We start from the raw sequence: 20,594 nt of genomic DNA on the forward strand, positions 1-20,594 counted from the left end.
CTGGGTAGTGGCTGGGCTCTGTAGTTTCAGACTCAGTCTCCTGCTGACAGGACACAGAAGGTCAACACAGCCTGCCAGGGGAAGGTCAGCACAGCCTGCTTTGAGCCACCACTGCCAGGGAAAAGGGGAGGTGTAGAGCCGTGTGGGGTAGTCAGGGCTAAGGTTCATCCTGTTATCGCTGCTCCAAAGAGCCTCTTGTGGGATATGCGCAGAGCGGTGATGGGCAGTGCCTCTCTCGTGCTGAGGGCAGCAGCCTGGTCTTCCCCGCGGCTGCCTCCGCTCTCCTTTATACGTCACAGGGCCATGTCTGGGCCAAATCTGTGGGTGCCCCCCCCAACAGTGCTGCAGCAGCCCCTGGCCGTTCCAGACAGGCTGCTTCTAGGGCCTGGGCCCTCAAACGTCCCTCCCCGGATTTTGGCTGCAGGTGGTCGCCAGCTTATTGGACACGTCCACAAGGAAATGTTCCAGGTAAGGACCATAGGTGAGCCCCTCATAGATACAGTCTCCCAGTGATCCCTACCCAATTTAGCCCTTCCCACCAGCAGCATTTTCTCTCCTTCTTTGCCTCTCCCTCTCCTCAAGCACCAGTTTAACCTTTTAACTGGATTTAATTTCACTCTTCCATGTCCACTGATCTTCTCCTCCTCCCTTTCCTCCACACCCTCCACCCCCAGTCCTGGTTTAATGTCCTAGTTCTTAACAAATCTAGAAGCATGGAGTGTCCTGAGTTGGAAATGCAGCCTACAGCCCAAGAGAGCTGCCTTATCAAAGTAAATGTAAACAAGTCCAGTGCAGCTCTATGGTCTTATTTCTCCTGGCGTGTGCCTCGTAACAGGCTCCCAAAAGAGGAGTGGTGTGTTCCTCTGTCATGGGAGGTTTTTAAGGATGAGTTAACCATCTGTTGGAGGCTAGTTGTGCTAGATCCTGCCTCTGTACAGGGGACTTGGACAGAGGTCCCCTTGAGGTCCTCCCAGCCCTTTGTCTCTGTGATTCCATGCCTCTCTCTGTCCCTTGTGACCAGTGGCAGCAAGGTTGGGCATTCAGCTGCAGAGGGGTTGGCTGTTGAACTAGAGGCTCCGTTTGCCTTTGGGGCTGGGGCTTGTCAAATACAATACATATAGACTTCAGGTCAGCAGTGCCCCAACCATAGCAGGGAAAGGGTTAAATACCAGTGTTCTGTTTGGTAACACTCTTTTCTATCAGGAGGAGTAAGAATCTGGTAGTTGGGAGGTTTATCAAAGGGAGTTAAATGACTCCAGTGCCAGATCTAGACAGGTTACAGAGGTGGGAGGATGAGAATAGGATGGAATTCAGCGCAGACAAGTGCAAGGTGCTGCATCTAGGGAGAAGGAACCAGCAACACACCTATAGGCTGGGAACACCCTTCTTGTCAACACAGTGGCAGAAAGGGATCTTGGAGCCATTGTTGACTCCAGGATGAACATGAGCTGCCAATGTGAGGAAGCGGTTAGTAAGGCTAACCTCACCTTGTTGTGCATCTATAGATGCATCACAAGCAGGTCCAGGGAGGTGATCCTTCCCCTCTATGCGGTGTTGGTCAGGCCGCAGTTGGAGTAGTGCATCCAGTTCTGGGTGCCACACTTCAAGAGGGATGTGGCTAACCTTGAGAGGGTCCAGAGGAGGTCCACTCGCATGGTCAAGGGGCGGCGGGTCAGGCCCTATGAGGAGAGGCTGAAGGGCCTGAATCTATTCAGCCTCCACAAGAGAAGGCTGAGAGGGGATCTTGTGACCATTTACAAACTCACCAGGAGGGACCAGCAGGAATTGGATGAGGCTCTGTTCCCCCGGGGACCACCCAGGGTTACTAGGAATAACGGCCACAAATCGTTAGAGAGAAGGTTCAGGCTGGACATCATAGATTCATAGATTCATAGATGTTAGGGTCGGAAGGGACCTCAATAGATCATCAAGTCCGACCCCCTGCATAAGCAGGAAAGAGTGCTGGGTCTAGATGACCCCAGCTAGATACTCATCTAACCTCCTCTTGAAGACCCCCAGGGTAGGGGAGAGCACCACCTCCCTTGGGAGCCTGTTCCAGACCTTGGCCACTCTAACTGTGAAGAAGTTCTTCCTAATGTCCAATCTAAATCTGCTCTCTGCTAGCTTGTAGCCATTGTTTCTTGTAACCCCCGGGGGCGCCTTGGTGAATAAATACTCACCAATTCCCTTCTGTGCCCCCCTGATGAACTTATAGGCAGCCACAAGGTCGCCCCTCAACCTTCTCTTGCGGAGGCTGAAAAGGTCCAGTTTCTCTAGTCTCTCCTCGTAGGGCTTGGTCTGCAGGCCCTTAACCATACAAGTGGCCCTTCTCTGGACCCTCTCCAGGTTATCCGCATCCTTCTTGAAGTGTGGCACCCAGAATTGCACGCAGTACTCCAATTGCGGTCTGACCAGCGCCCAATAGAGGGGAAGTATCACCTCCTTGGACCTATTTGTCATGCATCTGCTGATGCACGATAAAGTGCCATTGGCTTTTTTGATGGCTTCGTCACACTGCCGACTCATGTTCATCTTGGAGTCCACTAGGACTCCAAGATCCCTTTCCACCTCTGTGCCACCCAGCAGGTCATTTCCTAGGCTGTAGGTGTGCTGGACATTTTTCCTCCCTAGGTGCAGCACTTTGCATTTCTCCTTGTTGAACTGCATTCTGTTGTTTTCTGCCCACTTGTCCAACCTGTCCAGGTTTGCCTGCAGCTGTTCCCTGCCCTCCGACATGTCCACATCTCCCCATAGCTTTGTGTCATCTGCAAACTTGGACAGAGTACATTTGACTCCCTCGTCCAAGTCACTGATGAAGACATTAAAGAGTATCGGTCCAAGGACTGAGCCCTGTGGGACCCCACTGCCCACACCCTTCCAGGTCAAAACCAACCCATCTACCACGACTCTCTGGGTGCGACCCTCCAGCCAATTCACCACCCACCGGACTGTGTAGTCATCCAAGTCACAGCCTCTTAACTTGTTCACCAGTATGGGGTGGGATACCGTATCGAAGGCCTTCCTGAAGTCTAAGTATACGACATCCACCCCTCCTCCTGCGTCCAGGTGTTTCGTAACCTGGTCATAAAAAGAGACTAGATTGGTCAGGCACGATCTGCCTGCCACGAACCCATGCTGGCTTCCCCTCAGCATAATTTGTCCTGCTGGGCTCTCACAAATGTGAGCCTTGATAATTTTTTCAAAGACTTTGCCAAGGATGGAGGTGAGACTGACTGGCCTATAGTTGCCTGGGTCCTCCTTCCTCCTCTTTTTGAAAATGGGGACCACGTTGGCACTTTTCCAGTCCTCCGGGACTTGGCCCGTGCACCACAAGCGTTCAAATATTCCTGCCAGTGGCTCTGCAATGATGTCGGCCAGTGCCTTCAGCACCCTTGGATGGAGCTCATCCGGGCCTGCCGACTTAAAGGCATCCAGTTCTTCCAAGTGACTCTGCACCATCTCAGGGTCTACGCATGGAAGTCTGGTGCCTTGCTGCTGCCTCTCCCCAACCCCAGTGAGAGACTTGTCGTGTCCCTCGCTTAGGAACACTGAGGCAAAGAACTTGTTGAGGAGTTCAGCCTTGTACCCCCTTGTCCCCCCTGTCAGTCACCAATTGTTTCTGCCCATTTAGCAGGGGTCCCATTCCTCCCTGGGCCTTCCTTTTACTCCCTATATATCTAAAAAACAATTTCTTGTTGTCTTTTACTTGGGTTGCCATCCTCAACTTCATGGTAGCTTTGGCCCATCTAACTGCCTCCCTACAAGCACAAGCAGAGGAGGTATATTCGTCTTTGGTGATCTCTCCCTGTTTCCACTTTTTATGTGCTCCCCTTTTGGCCCTTAGGCTGCCCTGGATTTCTCTGGTCAGCCAGGGAAGCCTCCTGGCCCCTTTCCCTCTTTTGCCTCGCTCGGGGATCGTCTTGCTTTGTGCCCAAAGGATCGTTTCCTTAAGGCACAGCCACCCTTCTTGGGCTCCCATCCCTTCAAAACTCCTACTCTGCAGTGCGTCCTTGACTAATCGCCTGAGTTCACTGAGATCAGCTTTCCTAAAGTCTAGCACTTTCACCCTACTAGTTACCTTACCCACTCAACGTCTTATGGTGAATTCTATTATTAGGTGATCACTGTCCCCCAGATGGCTACCGATCTGGAGGTCCCCTACCATGTCATCTCCTGTTGCCAATACCAGATCCAGTATGGCATTCCCCCTAGTGGGACCGTGTACCTCCTGTGTCAGGTGGAGGTCCTGTACACAGGTTAGAAACCTTCGTGAGCAGTGGGACTTTGCTGTCTGTGACTCCCAGCAGATGTCCGGGTAGTTCAGGTCCCCCATGACTACCGCCTCTTTATCTTTTATGGTCTCCGAGAGTTGCCTCAGGAGCCCCGAATCTCTTTCTTCCCCTTGATGTGGGGGTCTGTAGCAGACCCCTACCACCAAATCCCTTTCTCCTTGCCCCCCATGTAGCCTAACCCACAATCCTTCTACTTCCTCATCTTTGGATTCTGTCTTGATGAGGGTTGATGTATATTGCTCACTGACATAGAGCGCAACCCCTCCCCCTTTCTTCCCCACCCTGTCCTTTCTGTACATCAGGAGACATTACTTTACAGTTAGGGCTGCCAGGCTCTGGAATGGGCTCACAAGGGAGGTGGTGCTCTCTCTTACCTTGGGGGCCTTCAAGAAGAGGCTGGACAGATATTTGGCTGGGGTGTTATGACCCCCACGCTTGTTCCTGCCTAGGGCAGGGGGTCGGACCTGATGATAAGTTTAGGTCCCTTCCAACCCTAGGTACTGTGATACTATGAAACTATGACTCAGAACCCTGTGTAGTAAATCATAGAGCTGCCGGGCAACCCATATCCATCTTTACTGGAAGCAGTGAATGTGCGAGGCTGGCTCATACTCCATGGGCAGTACCAGCTACTTCCTCCATCTGGAAGAGGATTGCTGCACATAGGAGGCTGTTAGCAGCTCCTTCACAAAGGCTGTTTTCTTCCTTTGTCACCTTCTTGGGGGGCACTGATTTTAATGCTGTGACACCATGAGTCACAGGCCATGGGCTTTACTCCCTGTCTTGTGCCTCTGCTTTTCAGATCATGGACGAGATCAAGCTGGGGATCCAGTATGCTTTCCAGACCCAGAACCCGCTGACCCTGGCCATCAGTGGCTCCGGCCACTGTGCCATGGAGGCTGCGCTCATGAATGCAGTGGAGAGAGGAGATGTGGTGCTGGTGGCAGTGAATGGCATCTGGGGCGAGCGTGCAGCAGACATCTCGGAGAGGCTGGGTATGAGATGGCAGTGTGGGCCCCTTCCTGTTTGATGTCTGAGGTTCCCAGCCCTGGAAACTGAGTTATGCTCATCCTCCCTATCAGTGGCCCTCAGTAAAGGGTGTCTCATGATTGCTCTGCCCATTACAGCACTGCAGTCATGGAGCACTGAGTTACCCTGGAGCAATTGTTTGGTGTTTACTCCAGTGTAATAGATGGCTTAATTTGACTCAAAGTCCTGAGATCCAGCATGGCACTGCTTCCTGCCCAGGGCCTGGTGCAGAACTGAGAGGGTGTAGCAGTGATAACACTGTTTCCCATCCCATCTAAATGTCTCTGAGAGATCAGGAGAGAGCTCTGGTAGGGGCACACTTAGGTGGTGAGGGTCTTGCTGCAGAATGAAACAAAAGTTTCCAGGGGCTCAATAGCAAAGAAATTGGGGATTGCAGAGTATCTGAGCTGTGGTCTCCATGGGAGTAACTATGCTGATGTGAGACATGGCAATGCTAACTCCTAGTGTAGATGTTTGGCCTGTGCGAAGCGGCTAGTATTCGCTTTGGATTCAGATTCAGCCGATTCGGGGGACAGTGATTCGATTTGGTGATTCGAATCACTGTCCTGATTCGATTTGGCCGAATCTGATTTGGAGATTTGGCTGCTACCAAATCTCCGAATCTCTGAATTGGCCAGGCCAGGCCCATCCCCCATCCCTCTCCCAGCCCAGCAATGGCCGCCCCACCTGCCCCAGCTCCCAGGACTTGGTGGGGAAAAATGCCCTGGCTCAGCAGGTGCTGCCGGGTGGGGGGGCGATTCCTGGTGCCCCCCATTGTGTGGGGGGCTCTGCATGAGCCCCCAAGCCCCCAGCCCCCTCATGGGCACTCTGCACCGGCCCTTTAAGGAAAAAAAATACCTGAAGAAACCCTGGGACTCACCACTGATGCCAGCGGGGGTGATCCCTGCTGCCCCCCGCCGTGTGGGGGCTCTGCATGAGCCCCCAAAGCCCTGAGGCTGCACCAGGAGCAGTGAGTCCAGGGGCTTTTCTTGGCTTTTTTTTTTTTAAAGACCTGGAGCCCCAACAGGTGGGACAGCCATGGGCGGGTCAGGGAAGTGGGGGGGAGGGGTCAGGGGGCTTGTGCAGAGCCCCTCATGCAGCGTGGGGCAGTGGGGGGCAGTGAGGATTGCCCCCCACCCAGCAGCACCCAGTGAGCACCAGGGCTTTTTTTTAAAGTACCAGGAGCTGGGGCGGATGGGGGCAGCCATGGGGGGGCTGGCAGGGGTCCCTCCATGGTCCCTTCCCCCATCCCTAGTACTTAGCAGCTCCCTGCTGCAGGCACCGGGAACTTCCTGAATCATCAAAGTTCTCCAAATCTTTGCCAAAGATTCGGAGAGCTTTGAATCAATTTGGACCTTTAAATTGGTCCCATGATTTGATTTGGACTCGGAGCTTCAGCCACCGAATCAGACCGAATCTCCTCCAAATCAAATCAGCACCCAAAGCTTCGCACAGCCCTAATAGACATACTGCCTCAAGTAAGCCATGAGTGGCACCAGTGCATCTATATCCATTATCAAGCCTGGGTACATGAAACTAGTGTGTGTGGTGGATTTTGCTAGCGCAGGGTCAGTGCAGGGCTGCTCTGGGCAGACCCACCATTGTGGCTGAATAAAGAACCACTCTAGACCAGGCCTCATTGAGTGAAAGCAGGTTTTGGTGCCTGGACAACTACACAGATCCTTAGGATAATTGAGAATAATGGCTTTCATAGTTTCATAGTTTCATAGTTGGTAAGGTCGGAAGGGACCTGAGGAAATCATCTAGTCCGACCCCCTGCCGTGGCAGGAAAGAATACTGGGGTCAAACGACCCTGGCCAGATGTTCGTCCAGCCTCCTTTTAAAGACCCCCAGGGTAGGAGCCAGCACCACTTCTTTTGGAAGTTGGTTCCAGGTCCTAGCCGCCCTGACAGTAAAATAGCGCTTTCTAATGTCTAGCCTGAAACTACCCTCCTCTAGCTTGCGTCCGTTGTTTCTTGTAACTCCTGGGATTGCTCGGTGGAACAGGGACTCTCCCAATGCCTGCTAGTCCCCCTTGACTAGTTTATAGACTGCCACTAGATCCCCTCTCAGCCTTCTCTTCTGGAGGCTGAACAGGTTCAGGTCCCTCAGCCTCTCCTCGTAGGGCCTGCCCTGCTGACCCCTGATCATGCAGGTGGCCCTCCTTTGGACCCTCTCCATATTGGCCACATCCCTCCTGAAGTGCAGTGCCCAGAACTGGACACAGTACTCCAGCTGCGGCCTGACCAGTGTCGCGTAGAGGGGGAGGATCACCTCCTTGGATCTGCTTGAGATGCATCTGTGGGTGCACAACAAGGTATGGTTGGCCTTCGTGACTGCATCCCCACACTGTCGGCCCATGTTCATTTTGGCATCAGTAATGACTCCAAGATCCTTTTCTGTCTCAACACTGGCGAGAAGGGAGCTCCCTAGCCTGTAGGTGTGCCGCTGGTTCTTCCTCCCCAGATGCATTACCCTGCACTTGTCAGTGTTGAACCCCATCCTGTTTGCTTCGGCCCACCCCTGTAACCTGTCTAGATCCGCTTGCAGCCTGTTCCTTCCTACTAGCGTACCCACTTCCCCCCACATCTTAGTGTCATCTGAGAACTTGAACAGGCTGTTTTTTATCCCCTCGCCCAAGTCACTGATGAAGATGTTGAATAGTGCGGACCTGAGGACCGAGCCCTGGGGAACCCCACTGCCCACATCCCTCCAGGTCAAATAAGACTTGTCCACCACCACCCTCTGGGTGCGGCCCTCCAGCCAGTTAGTGACCCCTCTGACCGCGTAGGCATCAACACTACTGTCTCCTAGTTTCTTACTGAGAATGGGGTGAGAGACTGTGTCGAAGGCCTTCCTGAAGTTCAGAAAGACTATATCCACTGTGACACCTGCATCCAAGGACTTAGTGACCTGGTCATAGAAGGCCACCAGGTTGGTTTGACAACCTGCCCCTAATGAACCCATGCTGGTTGTCCCTGAACATAACCTCCCCTGCTGGCCCTTCCTGGACATGTGCCAGGATAATTCTTTCAAAAAGCTTCCCCAGGACCGAGGTAAGACTCACGGACCTATAGTTTCCTGGGTCCTCCTTCCTCCCTTTTTTGAAGATGGGGACCACGTTGGCCCTTTTCCAGTCCTTCGGCACATCGCCCGAGCACCGTAAGTGCTCGTAGAGCTGTACCAGAGGTCCCGCAATGACCCCTGCTAGTTCCTTCAGCACTCTGGGGTGGAGATCATCAGGAACTGTGGATTTAAATACATCTAGTCCCTCCAGAAGTTCCCTGACAAGGCCCTCATTAACCCTAGGCCTGGATGTGCCACCCACAGGGCCCTTGGGGGGGGCAGTGGGGGGAGATATCCGGGTCCCTCCTCAGAAATACGGAGGCAAAGAAATTGTTGAATATGTCAGCTTTGTTGTCTGGTGCGACAACCACATTTCCTAGCGTGTCCTGCAGAGGCCCCATGTTACTTGGCACCTTCTTTTGCCCCACTATGTATTTGAAAAAAGACTTCTTGTTGTCCTTGATCTGGGTTGCTAGTCCCAGCTCCATTTCCACCTTGGCCTTCCTGACCACCCCACTACATTCCTGAGCTACCGAGGTATAGTCCTCTCTTGCGATGGCCCCTCCCTTCCAACGGGTGTACATCTCCTTTTTTGTTTGGAGATGTTCCCGGATGCTTTTGGTGAGCCATGGGGGCCTTTGCGCCCTCTTGCCCCCTTTGATTCATGTAGGGATTACTTCCCTTTGAGTGTGGAGGGTCGTCTCCCTAAGAAGCTATCATGCCTCCTGGACACTCAACTCCCTTCAGCTCTGGGACCTCAGTGCTTCCCCCACTATTCTTCTTACCTCATTAAAGTCCACCCTTCTGAAGTCGAGAGCTGCTGCCTTGCTGGAGGCTTTCGCCACCTTGTGCTGGATGGTGAATCCCAGAAGACAATGATTGCTGTCGCCTAGGTGGTCGAGCACCTGCAGACCCCGTACCAGGTCGTCGCCCATGGCCAGGACCAAATCCAACAAGGCATCTCCCCTGGTGGGGCTGTGGACCTCCTGGGTTAGATGGAGGTCCTGTATGTCAGTTAAGAACCTGCGTGAGTGGTCAGACCTGGCTGTCTGCTCCTCCCAGCAGATGTCTGTCAAGTTTAGGTCACCCATGACAACCACATCCTTGGACCTAACTATCTCCGTGAGCTGACGTAAGAATTCCTGGTCTCGATCTTCTCCTTGGTTGGGTGGTCTGTAGTAGACCCTCACAATTAAGTCCCTTTCTCCCCGACCCCCTTGTACTCTAACCCAGAGCACTTCCGTTTGTTCCTCCTCTGACCCAGTGATACACATTGTGGATGTGTGTTGCTCCTTGACATAGAGCGCCACACCCCCACCCTTCCTACCTGTCCTATCTTTCCTGTAGAGCCTGTAGCCCTTGATATTCACTGCCCAGTCATGCATTGGGTCCCACCACATTTTGGTGAGCCCCACTATGTCTGGGTTGGTGCTGGCTAGCAGGAGGACTAGTTCCTCCTGCTTGTTCCCCATGCTGCGGGCATTAGTATAGAGGCATTTGAGGCCTCCTGAGGATGAAAGGACCGCCCCCCTAATCCCAGCTTTCATCTAGGATGTCTTCAAAAAGCAGGTTTCTCATGGAAGCACCACACTCCCCTTTCCCTGTAATGCAGAGTTCTGCTTTGTGTGATCCTCCTGCTGAAGTTATGGTCAGAGTGTACACCTGTGATGACGATGGCTCAATTTTTTTATGGAGAAACCTGACTGGATTTGGTGACCCTATCCCAGTATTTGTGGCCTGGATGCAAGGATCTGTGGGGTTGTTCAGTGGCATACATGTGTATTCTCTGACCCATCTGGACACTTCTCTGTTCCTGCTTCCTAGTGGCTGGAGAGGGCATCTGCTGCCTAGAAACTCAGGGTTTCTGAGTTTAATCATTTCCCTTCTCTTTTCTTGCATTTTATTATTTTTCCACTGGACAAATTCCCATGAGGCCAGGCTGGACTTTGGCAGGCACCTTCACAGGCATGTTAATACGTGACTTATTATTACTTACAGAGATCACCACATGGAGCTGGTTACAGTCCACAAGCTGGAGAGCAGGATGGGTGGCACCATGGCAATGCCCCCTCCTGACCACATTCCCTTTGGTGTGCTGCTCTGCGCTGCTGACTCTGCTAATTCTCTGGACCCCGCACAAAGGAAACACAAGCATTGGGAACGGGGCTTTAAGGGCACCTTGCCGGTTGCATGTGTGTTGGGCAGGCACTGTGAGCCTGGCTTTAGAGCCTGGACATATTCTGACAAAACTTCCTGCCCTCTGGTGCTGCGTGAGCCAATCACACTGGGCTTGTTTTTACAAGTGCTCAATGGGTCCATGGATGGGATCAGCCTCTGAGTCACTCATGGTCAATGCCATGTTAAGGCATGGCTCCATGGGGACCCAGGCACCAGGCCCATTATTTGCAGGAGCCCCAAGACTCATGAGACAGTGATGAATCCAGATGTATGCCACATATCCCCCTGCATGGGGTGCAGATGTTCAGGAGTATAACATAGAAAAAGGACTGAAGCAGAGGCACGCAGGCAGCCATAAATGCAAGGATGCAGTGACACAGAACACTGGTTGTACCCACTGTGCACTCAAGCACAATCACTTGCCATGTGATGAGATGGGTAGGAGGCCCAAGCAATGATGCACCCAGGGCCTACAGATGACCCTGCTCATGATACATCAGTGCTGCAGCCCTGTCCTGTCCTAGAAGGGCCTCCCCAGGTACACACCAAACCCAGAGATGGAGCTCCTCCATTGCTCTGGGACACCATCCTGCTGCCACTGCTTTGGAGAACTCAGTCTCCTGGATGCTTTACAGCAGATGTTGAGCACCCCTCAAAGCAGTGTCATCATCACATTTCCAGGTTTGGCCAGAGCAGGGGGCCACGCTCAAAATTGTCCCACCCAGGACCTCCTAAGGACACAGTGCAGACATCCCCTCAGCTTCTGCCTCAGCTCTCACAGCATGAACTTGACCAGCTTTGGAGCCTGCCCTACCCCATCCCACATGTGTGTCAGCAGTGACACTCACATGATAAAACAATGGGCAAAGGGTACTACGCATCTTGTCCTGCTTTGCCTTTCCCTGGCAGCACCATTTATTCTTCACTGTGTAGTGTTTGGAGTTCAAAGCTACTGGTGCTGTTCTAGAGGTGAAGGCAAGACAGACAGCTGTGGCTATCGTGCTGTGGCCACAGCAGCTCTGAGCGCTGTCTCTCTGCCCCTTTCCTCTTGCAGGAGCTGATGTTCAACAGATGGTGAAGTCCCCTGGAGAGTACTTTACACTCAAGGACATTGAGCAGGTGAGTCCTGGCTGTGCCATACAAAGGTCACAGCAGAACTGGACAGCCATGCTCAGGGACTGACTACAGCAGCCTGGCTGACCCTGGCCTGATGGGCTGTAAGGAGAGGCTGGAATTCACATGTTGCTGTCATCACAGCCATTGGGTGTGGACATGTGACATGTTAACACCGACATAACTGATACTGATTGTTTATACCTATGTAAGTTGCACCGATATCTGGAGCAAATGCATGCCAGGTTTCCAGAGGTGGCTGCACTCAGTAGATACTCTTGGCCCTAGGTGGCTAGGAAGCTAATAATAGCCTGTTTGCATTGAGCAAAGGGATATCTGGGGATGCAGCAGACTAGAGCCCTGGACTTAACAGCAATGCAATTTATAGCAGTGAATCCAAGACTTTCCAAGTGGTAAATATACACCACAGTAGAGTGGCTTAGCCTGGTGTTAGAATTTATGTGTCCATTCCACTTCCACACCAGTGTACAGGTCGATGACTCTGCTATAAATGGCTCCTCTCTCTGCACCACTGCAAGTAAGACAAGACATGAAAGGGACATATGTGCCAGGCAAAAAAGGAGCTGTGTTCTCTAGTGCCCTGCTTGAATCCTGAAGGCATAGGTATCTTGTGTGTTATCTGGGACAGCCCTGCCACTCACACTTCTGCTCCAGGCTCACCTCTACCTACAGCTGACAGACCACCTCCCAACCCGGAGATGAAGTTCATGGGGAGCTGCTCCCATGAATGGGGGAAAGATGATAGAAACCCAGAAGTGTTTGCTTTTAAGTGTTACAAATGGGGGAGGACAGTAAGAGTGGTGTGTGCCTTCGAAGGCAGCCTGAGGTGCTGGTTTCATCCCAAAGATGCACCCATTCCCCAGCTGCGTTTTTACATTGTACACAGGGTACAGCCAAAGGGCTTCTTGGCAGCCACATCCCACTGCCTCACATTCCCTGCACTCCACTGTTTTCTGGGGAGAGGGATGCCTGGGCCTGTCCTCTACTCTGAGCAAGGGTCAGCTGGAAGGGATGATCCAGCTCACTGAATCCTTCCTTCTGGTGGATTTTCTCCCATGGCCCTTGCCATTTTACTCTTGATATTTATTCTCTCTCTCTCTCTCTCTGTTGCCCACTCAAGGGTCTGGCACAACACAAGCCAGCAGTGCTCTTCATCACACATGGGGAGTCATCCAGTGGTGTGCTCCAGCCGCTGGATGGCCTTGGGGAGCTTTGCCACAGGTCAGTATGAGTGCCAGGCCAACAGCCTGGCCACAAGCACATTCCTGTCAAGCAAAGGTGTCAGGTTTTTTGGTGAAACTTAGAACATCTCCCAGGAGCTCAAAGAAGGAGCCCTTTGCTCTCTAGAATCCAGCAAGGTCACAGGCATCAGTCAGCTGTTATCAGTAGCAGATCCAGGGACCAGGGAAAGTTTTGCAGCTTCCCAGCTTTGGCTATGCTGTGCATGAGCAGTGAGCTCTGAGGTGACCAGCTGGTGGGGACAGAGGGAAGCTGGCACCCAGGGGCTGAGCACTGCAACTGTTCACCCTTCCCCTTCCTCACTCTCCCTGCTGAATTCAGCCAAGGAAAGGCCCTGAGGAGCAGTGGTGGCAGTCTCATGCTCTGGACTGTGGAGCCTCATGAAAGTGGAAACTCCAGACAGACCCCACACCAAGAGCTCATGGGCAATACAGCAAAAGTGGAGTGTGACCGCATCCCATGTGGAACCACCCCTGACAGAGGCTTTGTTCCTCTTGCCATAAGCAGCAGGAGAACAACTGGGAAGGCCCCTGCTGGCACCCAGAGGAATCATGCTCTCCTTGGCCAAGCGCAGCTGAGAAGAGAAAGGCAAAAAGGCAGCAGCCTGTGGAGCAAGCATTTATTTGGGAGCAGACACAACACCTACTGAGCAAAACAATCACTGCCCTGGCCATCACCAGGTAGTAACTCTGGGGTGTCTGGAGCCAACCCCACAAGCCTTCATGGAGAATGAAGTCACAGCTGTGGTACTTTAAACCTTGTTAAGCTGAAAAAGAAAATATGGGGAAGGGGGTAAAGGGAAAATCAGGGCTGCTAAAAGGCCTTGTTATACCAAGGCCTTATTAAGCAAGGCCTTAGCAAAGCAGTCTTAGGGGTACAGACTGTAGTCTATCCAGTTCTGGCCAACTCACATCCCACCGTGCTGTGGGTTACATTAGCTTTCCCATGTAAAGCATAAGAACAGGTGTTTCCCACTAACCATGGCCTTTCTGCTTTCCCCTGGGGCAAAGCTGTGTAGGTCCGAGTGCCTGCCAGAGCTGCTGTAGGGATTTACTTGCCCTGAGGATGAAGGTATTCCAGAAGGGCCCTGGACAATCTAGGACTGAATCTGGGGCAGAGACAAAGAGAGAGGCTTTGGGGCATGAATACAAGCCACTTGACCTTTACTCTTCCCTTCCCCCTACTAGGTATGGCAGCCTGCTGCTGGTGGACTCAGTAGCATCACTGGGTGGTGCTCCTATCTTCATGGACCAGCAGGGTAGGGAACAACTAGTTCAGTTTGCTTATCTGGGATATTAACCCATCCCTGCCATCACTGTGCTTGAAATGCATGGGGAGGACAAGGTCCCTTCTGTGAGGGAGGCTGCGGATTACACTCTGGGGCAGGGGAGGAGGGAAAGATGGGCTGGGGGCTCTCCACTGCCATAACACTCCAGCACTAGTCTCTAGGACGACAGCAGTGGAGAGGAATTGCTTCTGGCATAAGGGTGAGCTCTTCCACAGCAAGGGTTCCTCTAGATAACAGCCCTAAGTGTAAAAGACTTAGTTCCTCTCCAAACTGGTTTAAATACAGTTACAGCCATAAATCTGCATGACTGGTGTTTTGCAAGCAGCCTTGCAAGACCCTGCAACCCTCTGCAGATGTGCCCAGGCTTCATTTATCATGATTAGGTTAAAGGACTGCCTTATGGTGCTGCTTCTATTTGCTTTCAAATGTGGGCACTTTTAAAGCACTTTATTGGGACACATACTGATCCAGTCCACCAGGTGACTAAGGGGAGCTGGCAGAGTTTAAAGGGGAGCTGGCACTGTTTCCTCAGGCTGTTGGATAATAGGTTGAGTACAGAGGAGTGGACATTAGGCAGGTTGGTGTGTCTGGCTGGTAATGGACAGCCCTGCTGAGATCCTGCTGTTTCTGACATGCATATGGAGACTGAGAGGAGATGTCGGTGTTTCTTGCTCTCAACTGAAGAGTGGCTGAAGTCCTTGAAGGGTTGGGATTGAGTGGCTGGCTTATTTGTAACAAAATGTGCAGCATTTTCTGGCATGGATGCAAATATAAGGGAGAACTAGCTGGTGCTTACCTCCAGAGGGGCAGCCCCTAGCCTTTGCTTTGTAATCAGCACTATGTTGCAAGATTTCTAACAAGCTGTTTTCCCGTTTAATATAGAGATTGACATTTTATACTCAGGATCTCAGAAAGTGCTAAATGTTCCTCCTGGCACTGCTCCAATCTCCTTCAGCGAGAGAGCCAGGTAAGAATAGCCTCACCCTCTCTCCATCATTAGGTGGGGACAGCAGTAAGGCACACTCTTGGATGGAGCATCAGTTCCTAGCAAGAACCATGTGCATGGTCTAGACAAATTAACAGGGAACTGGTACAATCTGCAAGAGGATTTAAGCAGTGAACATCTGTGTCACACCAGAACTGGGCCTGGTGTGATGCAAAGGGCAAAGAGAAAGTTGCCAACAAATGCCACAGTTTCAGATTAAAGTGCAGGAACACTGAGGTTTTGTTTTTACTGCCACAAAGGTGGGGATAATTCAAGCACAATGGCGATCTTGCTGTGGATTGCTGGACAGAGATGAGCGGAGTTGGTGTTCAGCAGTACGTCAGCCTCAGCTTTATTCCCTGTGGTCCATGTTGTTTACTTCACCTCACATTAGTCCCCCATGCCTCCTCTAGAGTTTTGAGCTGGACAATTCTAGTTATCCCATAGTAAAACAAACCGTTTTTTCAGCATAGACAAGTAGTTCCCAGTCTTTTTTGCCTTCTTCTGGACTTGCAACCCAACTTTGGATCTGACCCCATCCATGGTAATTGAATTTTGGTGGCATATGGCCTCAAATGGGATCACGACACCTAGTTTGGGAATTCTCAGCCTAAATCTATTCTAAACCTATGGCCACTGGCACATCAAAATCCCATCTGGTCAGTGCTTCTTTGAGCCACTGGATTCCTAAGGACTTCACTGTGCAGCCAAAGCCACTGGTTACTGGCTCGGTTCTGCCCAGTCCAGTGGTTGTCCTGTGTGCTCAGACACTCAGCATTCAACACAATCACCTTTTACCTCAGCTCTAATTTATTAAGTCTACTTTTTGAGGCAAATGTAGAACCTCTGTCTTTAAGCAATATTCACTTGAATGAAGTTATCTGCTTAAACGTTGGCAAGATCAGAGCCTTATTTTCAGTATTTTGAGTTTTGGCTTAGAGCAGTTTTGAAAAATTCCAAGGAGATGACCCATTTGTAGGGGTTTAAAATCATCAGCACTTTAGCTAAGCATAGAAAGGAGTGGCAGATCAATCTCTCTTGTTTTCCATCCTCCACCAGGAGGAGCAAGCTTAAATTGGCAGTAGAATCTGCTGTGTCTGAGCAGGGAAATGAAACCCAAGGCTCTGGCTGATGGGCAGGGATCCTAGAACGAGCCACTCAGATTTCTTATGTATTCTTTGGCAGGAAGAAGAGTTTAAACAGGAAGACAAAGCCTCCCTCTTTCTACCTGGACCTGGGCTGGCTAGCTAACTACTGGGGCTGTGATGGCAAGCCAAGAATGTGAGGGGCAAGCCCTGGGATTTGAGCCCAGGCTCCATCCTGGTCCTGCATGCAGCTCCTTTACAATGGATTAATACCAAGTGAACTCAGTCTTGACTCTTACACAAGCTTTCACCCAGAATATGAACCATCTCTACCTCAGTCCAAATCAAAATGCCACTCAGACCCAATCCTAACTTCCCTTTGCCCCAAGCCCCAACCCTTACACAAAGGAAACCTACCCTGAGCTCCAACCCCTTTATCCACCCTTATTGAATGCAAACCTAAACCTCATTCTGCCCTTCAGACACATTCATGCCCTGACTCCAGCTCAGTTCATTAGATTTTCCAGAGAAAAAATGTTGAAGGCAAGTGGACTAGAGCAGTGGGAGGCCAACATTTGTGGCAGGTGTGCTACAAATTAAGCTTCATATTCTCTCCAAATGCCACTCTGATCCTCTCCCCTGCCTAATTTGCTGCTCTGCTTTCTGCTCCCTGCCCTGTCTGCAGCTTTGATCCCTGTCCCTTCCCCAATCTGCCATGTGCCACACAGCACAGGCTGCCTCTGCCATTTTTGGCCTGCATGCTGCAGGTTGGCCAATCCTGGACTAGAGAATGCAATATTTCTTGTATAGCACAAATTTATTGGCACCTTGCCATCAACCTCTTTGGAGTCAGTAGATTCACTGCTGCTTTTTAGCCTTAATGCAATCCCAACCTCCAATGTCCTCATAGTAGCCTCATTTCATGTCCTATCTCTGCCCCCCACTTATGAGACAGAAAGATGTAGTCAGTATGAAGCATGGTTTCTGGTGGCTTAGCCCGTGGAATCTGTTTTGCTCTCGGTGGTCATGTCTACACAAGACACTTTAATGCACATTGCCTAATTTAATGTGCATTATGGGCACATGTTTATACATGCACATCCTTTATGTGCATTAAAATGGTGAAATTAGGCTAATTGCACCTAAATTTGATACCTTCAGCTGCAGGTATCAAATTTAGGCACAATTAGTTAAAGCACATTAATGCACATATAGACGCAACCAGGCACTAACTTTAGTGCTGGATCTACCCAGCCACTAGGGGCACAAGGCAGGGCTGCAAGGACTTGGCACTAACTTTAATGCCAAGTGCGCTAACTTTAGTGCCAAGTGCACATGTAGACACCTGCCAAAAATCGCTTAATGCTCGTTAAATTCAATTGCGCTTAAATGCATGTGTAGACGCACCCATTATTGATTTGGACAGACTGGTTTGATCCACTTATGGCATGTTCTCATGAACAGTATGTTGCATGCAATTTACAGGTACCACCACACACCACCCGTCAATAACTTCTTCAGCCTGAGAGAGGGCTTAGCTATACTGGCTGAACAGGTGAGCAGCTGTGAGAGACATCCCGGGCTGTAGAACTCAGGTGGGAGGGGAGGGAAAATAAAGACATAAGAGCAGAAAGGAATATGAGATAAGAGTCATTCAGCTGTGTGTTATTTAGGGCAAATGTCTGCCATTCTAGGGCTTGATTTTTAAGTGCATCTGAGTACTGAAAGATGTAGCTTGGTATCTAAGTAGTTTTGAAAATCCCACTAGGCAGTGATCAGCATGTTTAGACGCCTAAGTCTGGCCTTTTGAGCTGCTGGAAGAACCCATCTAGACAGTCCTGAAGACTAGTCCTGTATATAACCACAGAATGGGCAGCTGCACTACAGCCTTCTCCAAAGGGTGGGCCTTGACTGTGCCCAGGACAGATCGCCTATTAAAGTAATGGACTTATTCAGCCTCTACAGCCATCTAGTCTGTTGCCTTCCTGTTGAGTTTGGTAAGAAGGGTGCCCTCAAGCCAATGAAGACAGGACTTGTTTTATACAGGTCATCCAATGGCCACCAGCTGGTAACACATTTTGGTTCCTCCCAATCTCAGTGAGCTTCAAAGTGGTGCATCAGACTCAAAATTGCACAATAGGGACCAACCTTTTCCCATACAGGTGAAGTGTTAAATCATATTTCTCCCTGCTCTGTCACAATGCATGACCCACAGTGATCACTCCCTGTTTAATGCTTCTTTCCCCCTTGTGCACAGGGGCTGGAGAACTCCTGGAAGTTGCACAAGGAGAACTGCCTCTACCTACATGAGGGGCTGCAGAAGCTGGGCCTCAAACTCTTTGTGAAGGAAGAGGTAGGACACAGATTGAGATTGCTGGGCACTGAGAGAGCCCTTGGAGCAGATCCCTCCCTGCTGCATTTCTAGTCACGTGGGTAGAACTCTGCCATGGAGGAGTGGTGCAGTGAGCCACGGAGAAAGAGCGCTGTGATGGGAAGTAGCTCAGGACAAGCAAGGCCAAATCCTCATCTGGTGCAAATAAGCATAGCTCTAATGACTTTATCAAAGCCTTGGTAATTCATCCCAGCTAGAAATCTGGCCCCATATTTTAAAAGGCTTTCTAAGGAGGCATTCAGTACCTGAGAGACTCCCACCCAAACACAGCCTCTCCCATAGAAAGCAGTTATCATCCCAAATGGGAAGGTCTGTAGCATGACAGAGGAAGGGCATAGAGGACTGTCTGCACAAGTCCAGAGGATAGCTGTTGGCTGGACCTGACCTCCATGTCTCTGTTTTCCAGGTGGCAAGGCTTCCAACCGTCACCACCATTGTAGTGCCTGAGGGATATGACTGGAAAGAGATCACAGAGTTCCTTATGAATAAATATGCGATTGAGATCACAGGGGGCCTGGGGCCTTCAGTAGGAAAGGTGGGTACAAACTGACAGCCAAAGGCAGAACCCTCCCAAGAGGTGGGGACTGACATGAATATGTTCCCATGCAATTCTCAACAGATTAAGGACCCAGTTCCACTCTCAGTTCCCTCCACATCCATCTGGAGCAGCTCTATGGGCTCCAATAGATTTACAGAAATAGAACCACAGAGAGGAATGCCCTTCCCTAGGAGGACATTTTATGTGCTCTCTGTAGCCAATGAGCCTTGGCCTTCACCTGACAGTACCACCTGGATCACTTCTTTTCTGATGTTCCCTTATTTCTCCTCTAAACAAGGAATCTATTTCCTGCAAAGTAATCCCAGTCTAGTATCTGGAAAGTATCAAGCGGGGCAGCTTCCTGGACAGTAATGAAATCCTTTTTGTTAGTATCCCTGGATGACCTGGTGCTGGTGTAATTCCCTTAAAAAGTATCATTGTTCTCTCATCGTGCATTTTAAATCAGGTTGCATCAGGCAGAGAGAGGCATTTCCCATGGGATTATTATTAGCCCAAATAGTTACCCTACATTGAATACGGTTGGGAAAAGTGGAGATGCTCCAATGAAATCTTTTTCACAAAGAGAGGGAAGTTCCAATAAGGGCATGATATTTCTGTTGTCTTTAGGTCTCATACACTGTGTAGCTTCTGCAAGTACCAGTAGATAGTGCCTCTTGCACTGCTCTAGGAAAATACTCAGGAGAAGTTTGCAGTTTTGTCATGAAGTTGTTGGGGTTTTTTTAAACAAAGTTGTTCTATGCAGGACTTTGTTTGGAAGAAATATGATGCCCATCCCTTCCCTAGTTGAAGAACTGTTCCTTATTTGACGCTCAATTCATCTCCTATTGAAGGTGACAGAAAGATCTGCACCCATTTCTATTGGAGCTGGAGTGACTCAAGCCATTGCAAGAGGCACAGCTCCAGAAGTCATGATCCAAATGTTATAATGTGCTACAGAACAAACCACTGGAATTCACCTTCCTTTCAGACTGACCTTTGCTGTTTATTTTCTGTACTGAGGTCAGATGAGATCAGCTTGACCTACAATGTGTATAGCCAGGAGCACACCTCCATTTGCCTTGGACTTCTCAAATAATACCATAAATATGTATAGGCGGTTGGCTGCAGGCAGCTTTTAGCACGGGTCTGGAGGAAGGCTTGAATTCACACTTCTGGCATACCAGCAAGAGGTGTTAATCCAGGGATGGGCAAAATACAGCCCACAGGCCAAATACAGTCCATGGAGTGACTTTGTCTGGCTCACCGTGGGTCCCTCAGTCTCACCTGGCCCAGACACTGCCCTGCCCATGGTGCATTCTGCTGCTTTCAGGCACACAGTGAGGCTGGGGTGGCTCTGCAGTTGGACTT

At 50.6% G+C, this 20,594-nt stretch overlaps 2 protein-coding genes across 3 annotated transcripts in view; one reads left to right on the forward strand and one right to left on the reverse strand.

The window, feature by feature from the left end:
- The window catches only part of AGXT (alanine--glyoxylate aminotransferase), a 23,737-nt gene continuing 3,143 nt past the window's right edge, over window positions 1–20,594 (forward strand). The window contains exons 1-10 of one of the 2 annotated variants that reach the window (XM_006276119.4): window positions 1–468; window positions 5,095–5,287; window positions 11,620–11,684; window positions 12,820–12,920; window positions 14,126–14,196; window positions 15,109–15,193; window positions 16,397–16,492; window positions 17,782–17,851; window positions 18,554–18,649; window positions 19,095–19,223. In XM_006276119.4, the coding sequence (XP_006276181.2) occupies window positions 205–468; window positions 5,095–5,287; window positions 11,620–11,684; window positions 12,820–12,920; window positions 14,126–14,196; window positions 15,109–15,193; window positions 16,397–16,492; window positions 17,782–17,851; window positions 18,554–18,649; window positions 19,095–19,223 (1,170 nt within the window). In that variant the 5' untranslated portion in view covers window positions 1–204. The remainder of the gene's footprint in view (window positions 469–5,094; window positions 5,288–11,619; window positions 11,685–12,819; window positions 12,921–14,125; window positions 14,197–15,108; window positions 15,194–16,396; window positions 16,493–17,781; window positions 17,852–18,553; window positions 18,650–19,094; window positions 19,224–20,594) is intronic. The other variant, XM_019486072.2, reaches the window with a different exon arrangement.
- MAB21L4 (mab-21 like 4) overlaps window positions 13,543–20,594 on the reverse strand; it is a 26,316-nt gene continuing 19,264 nt past the window's right edge. Inside the window, exon 5 of the mRNA XM_019486071.2 lies at window positions 13,543–13,704. Coding sequence (XP_019341616.2) covers window positions 13,690–13,704 — 15 coding nt within the window. The 3' untranslated portion in view covers window positions 13,543–13,689. The remainder of the gene's footprint in view (window positions 13,705–20,594) is intronic.

The sequence above is a fragment of the Alligator mississippiensis genome, chromosome 7 (assembly GCF_030867095.1).
Source record: "Alligator mississippiensis isolate rAllMis1 chromosome 7, rAllMis1, whole genome shotgun sequence".
NCBI classification, from domain to species: Eukaryota; Metazoa; Chordata; order Crocodylia; family Alligatoridae; genus Alligator; species Alligator mississippiensis.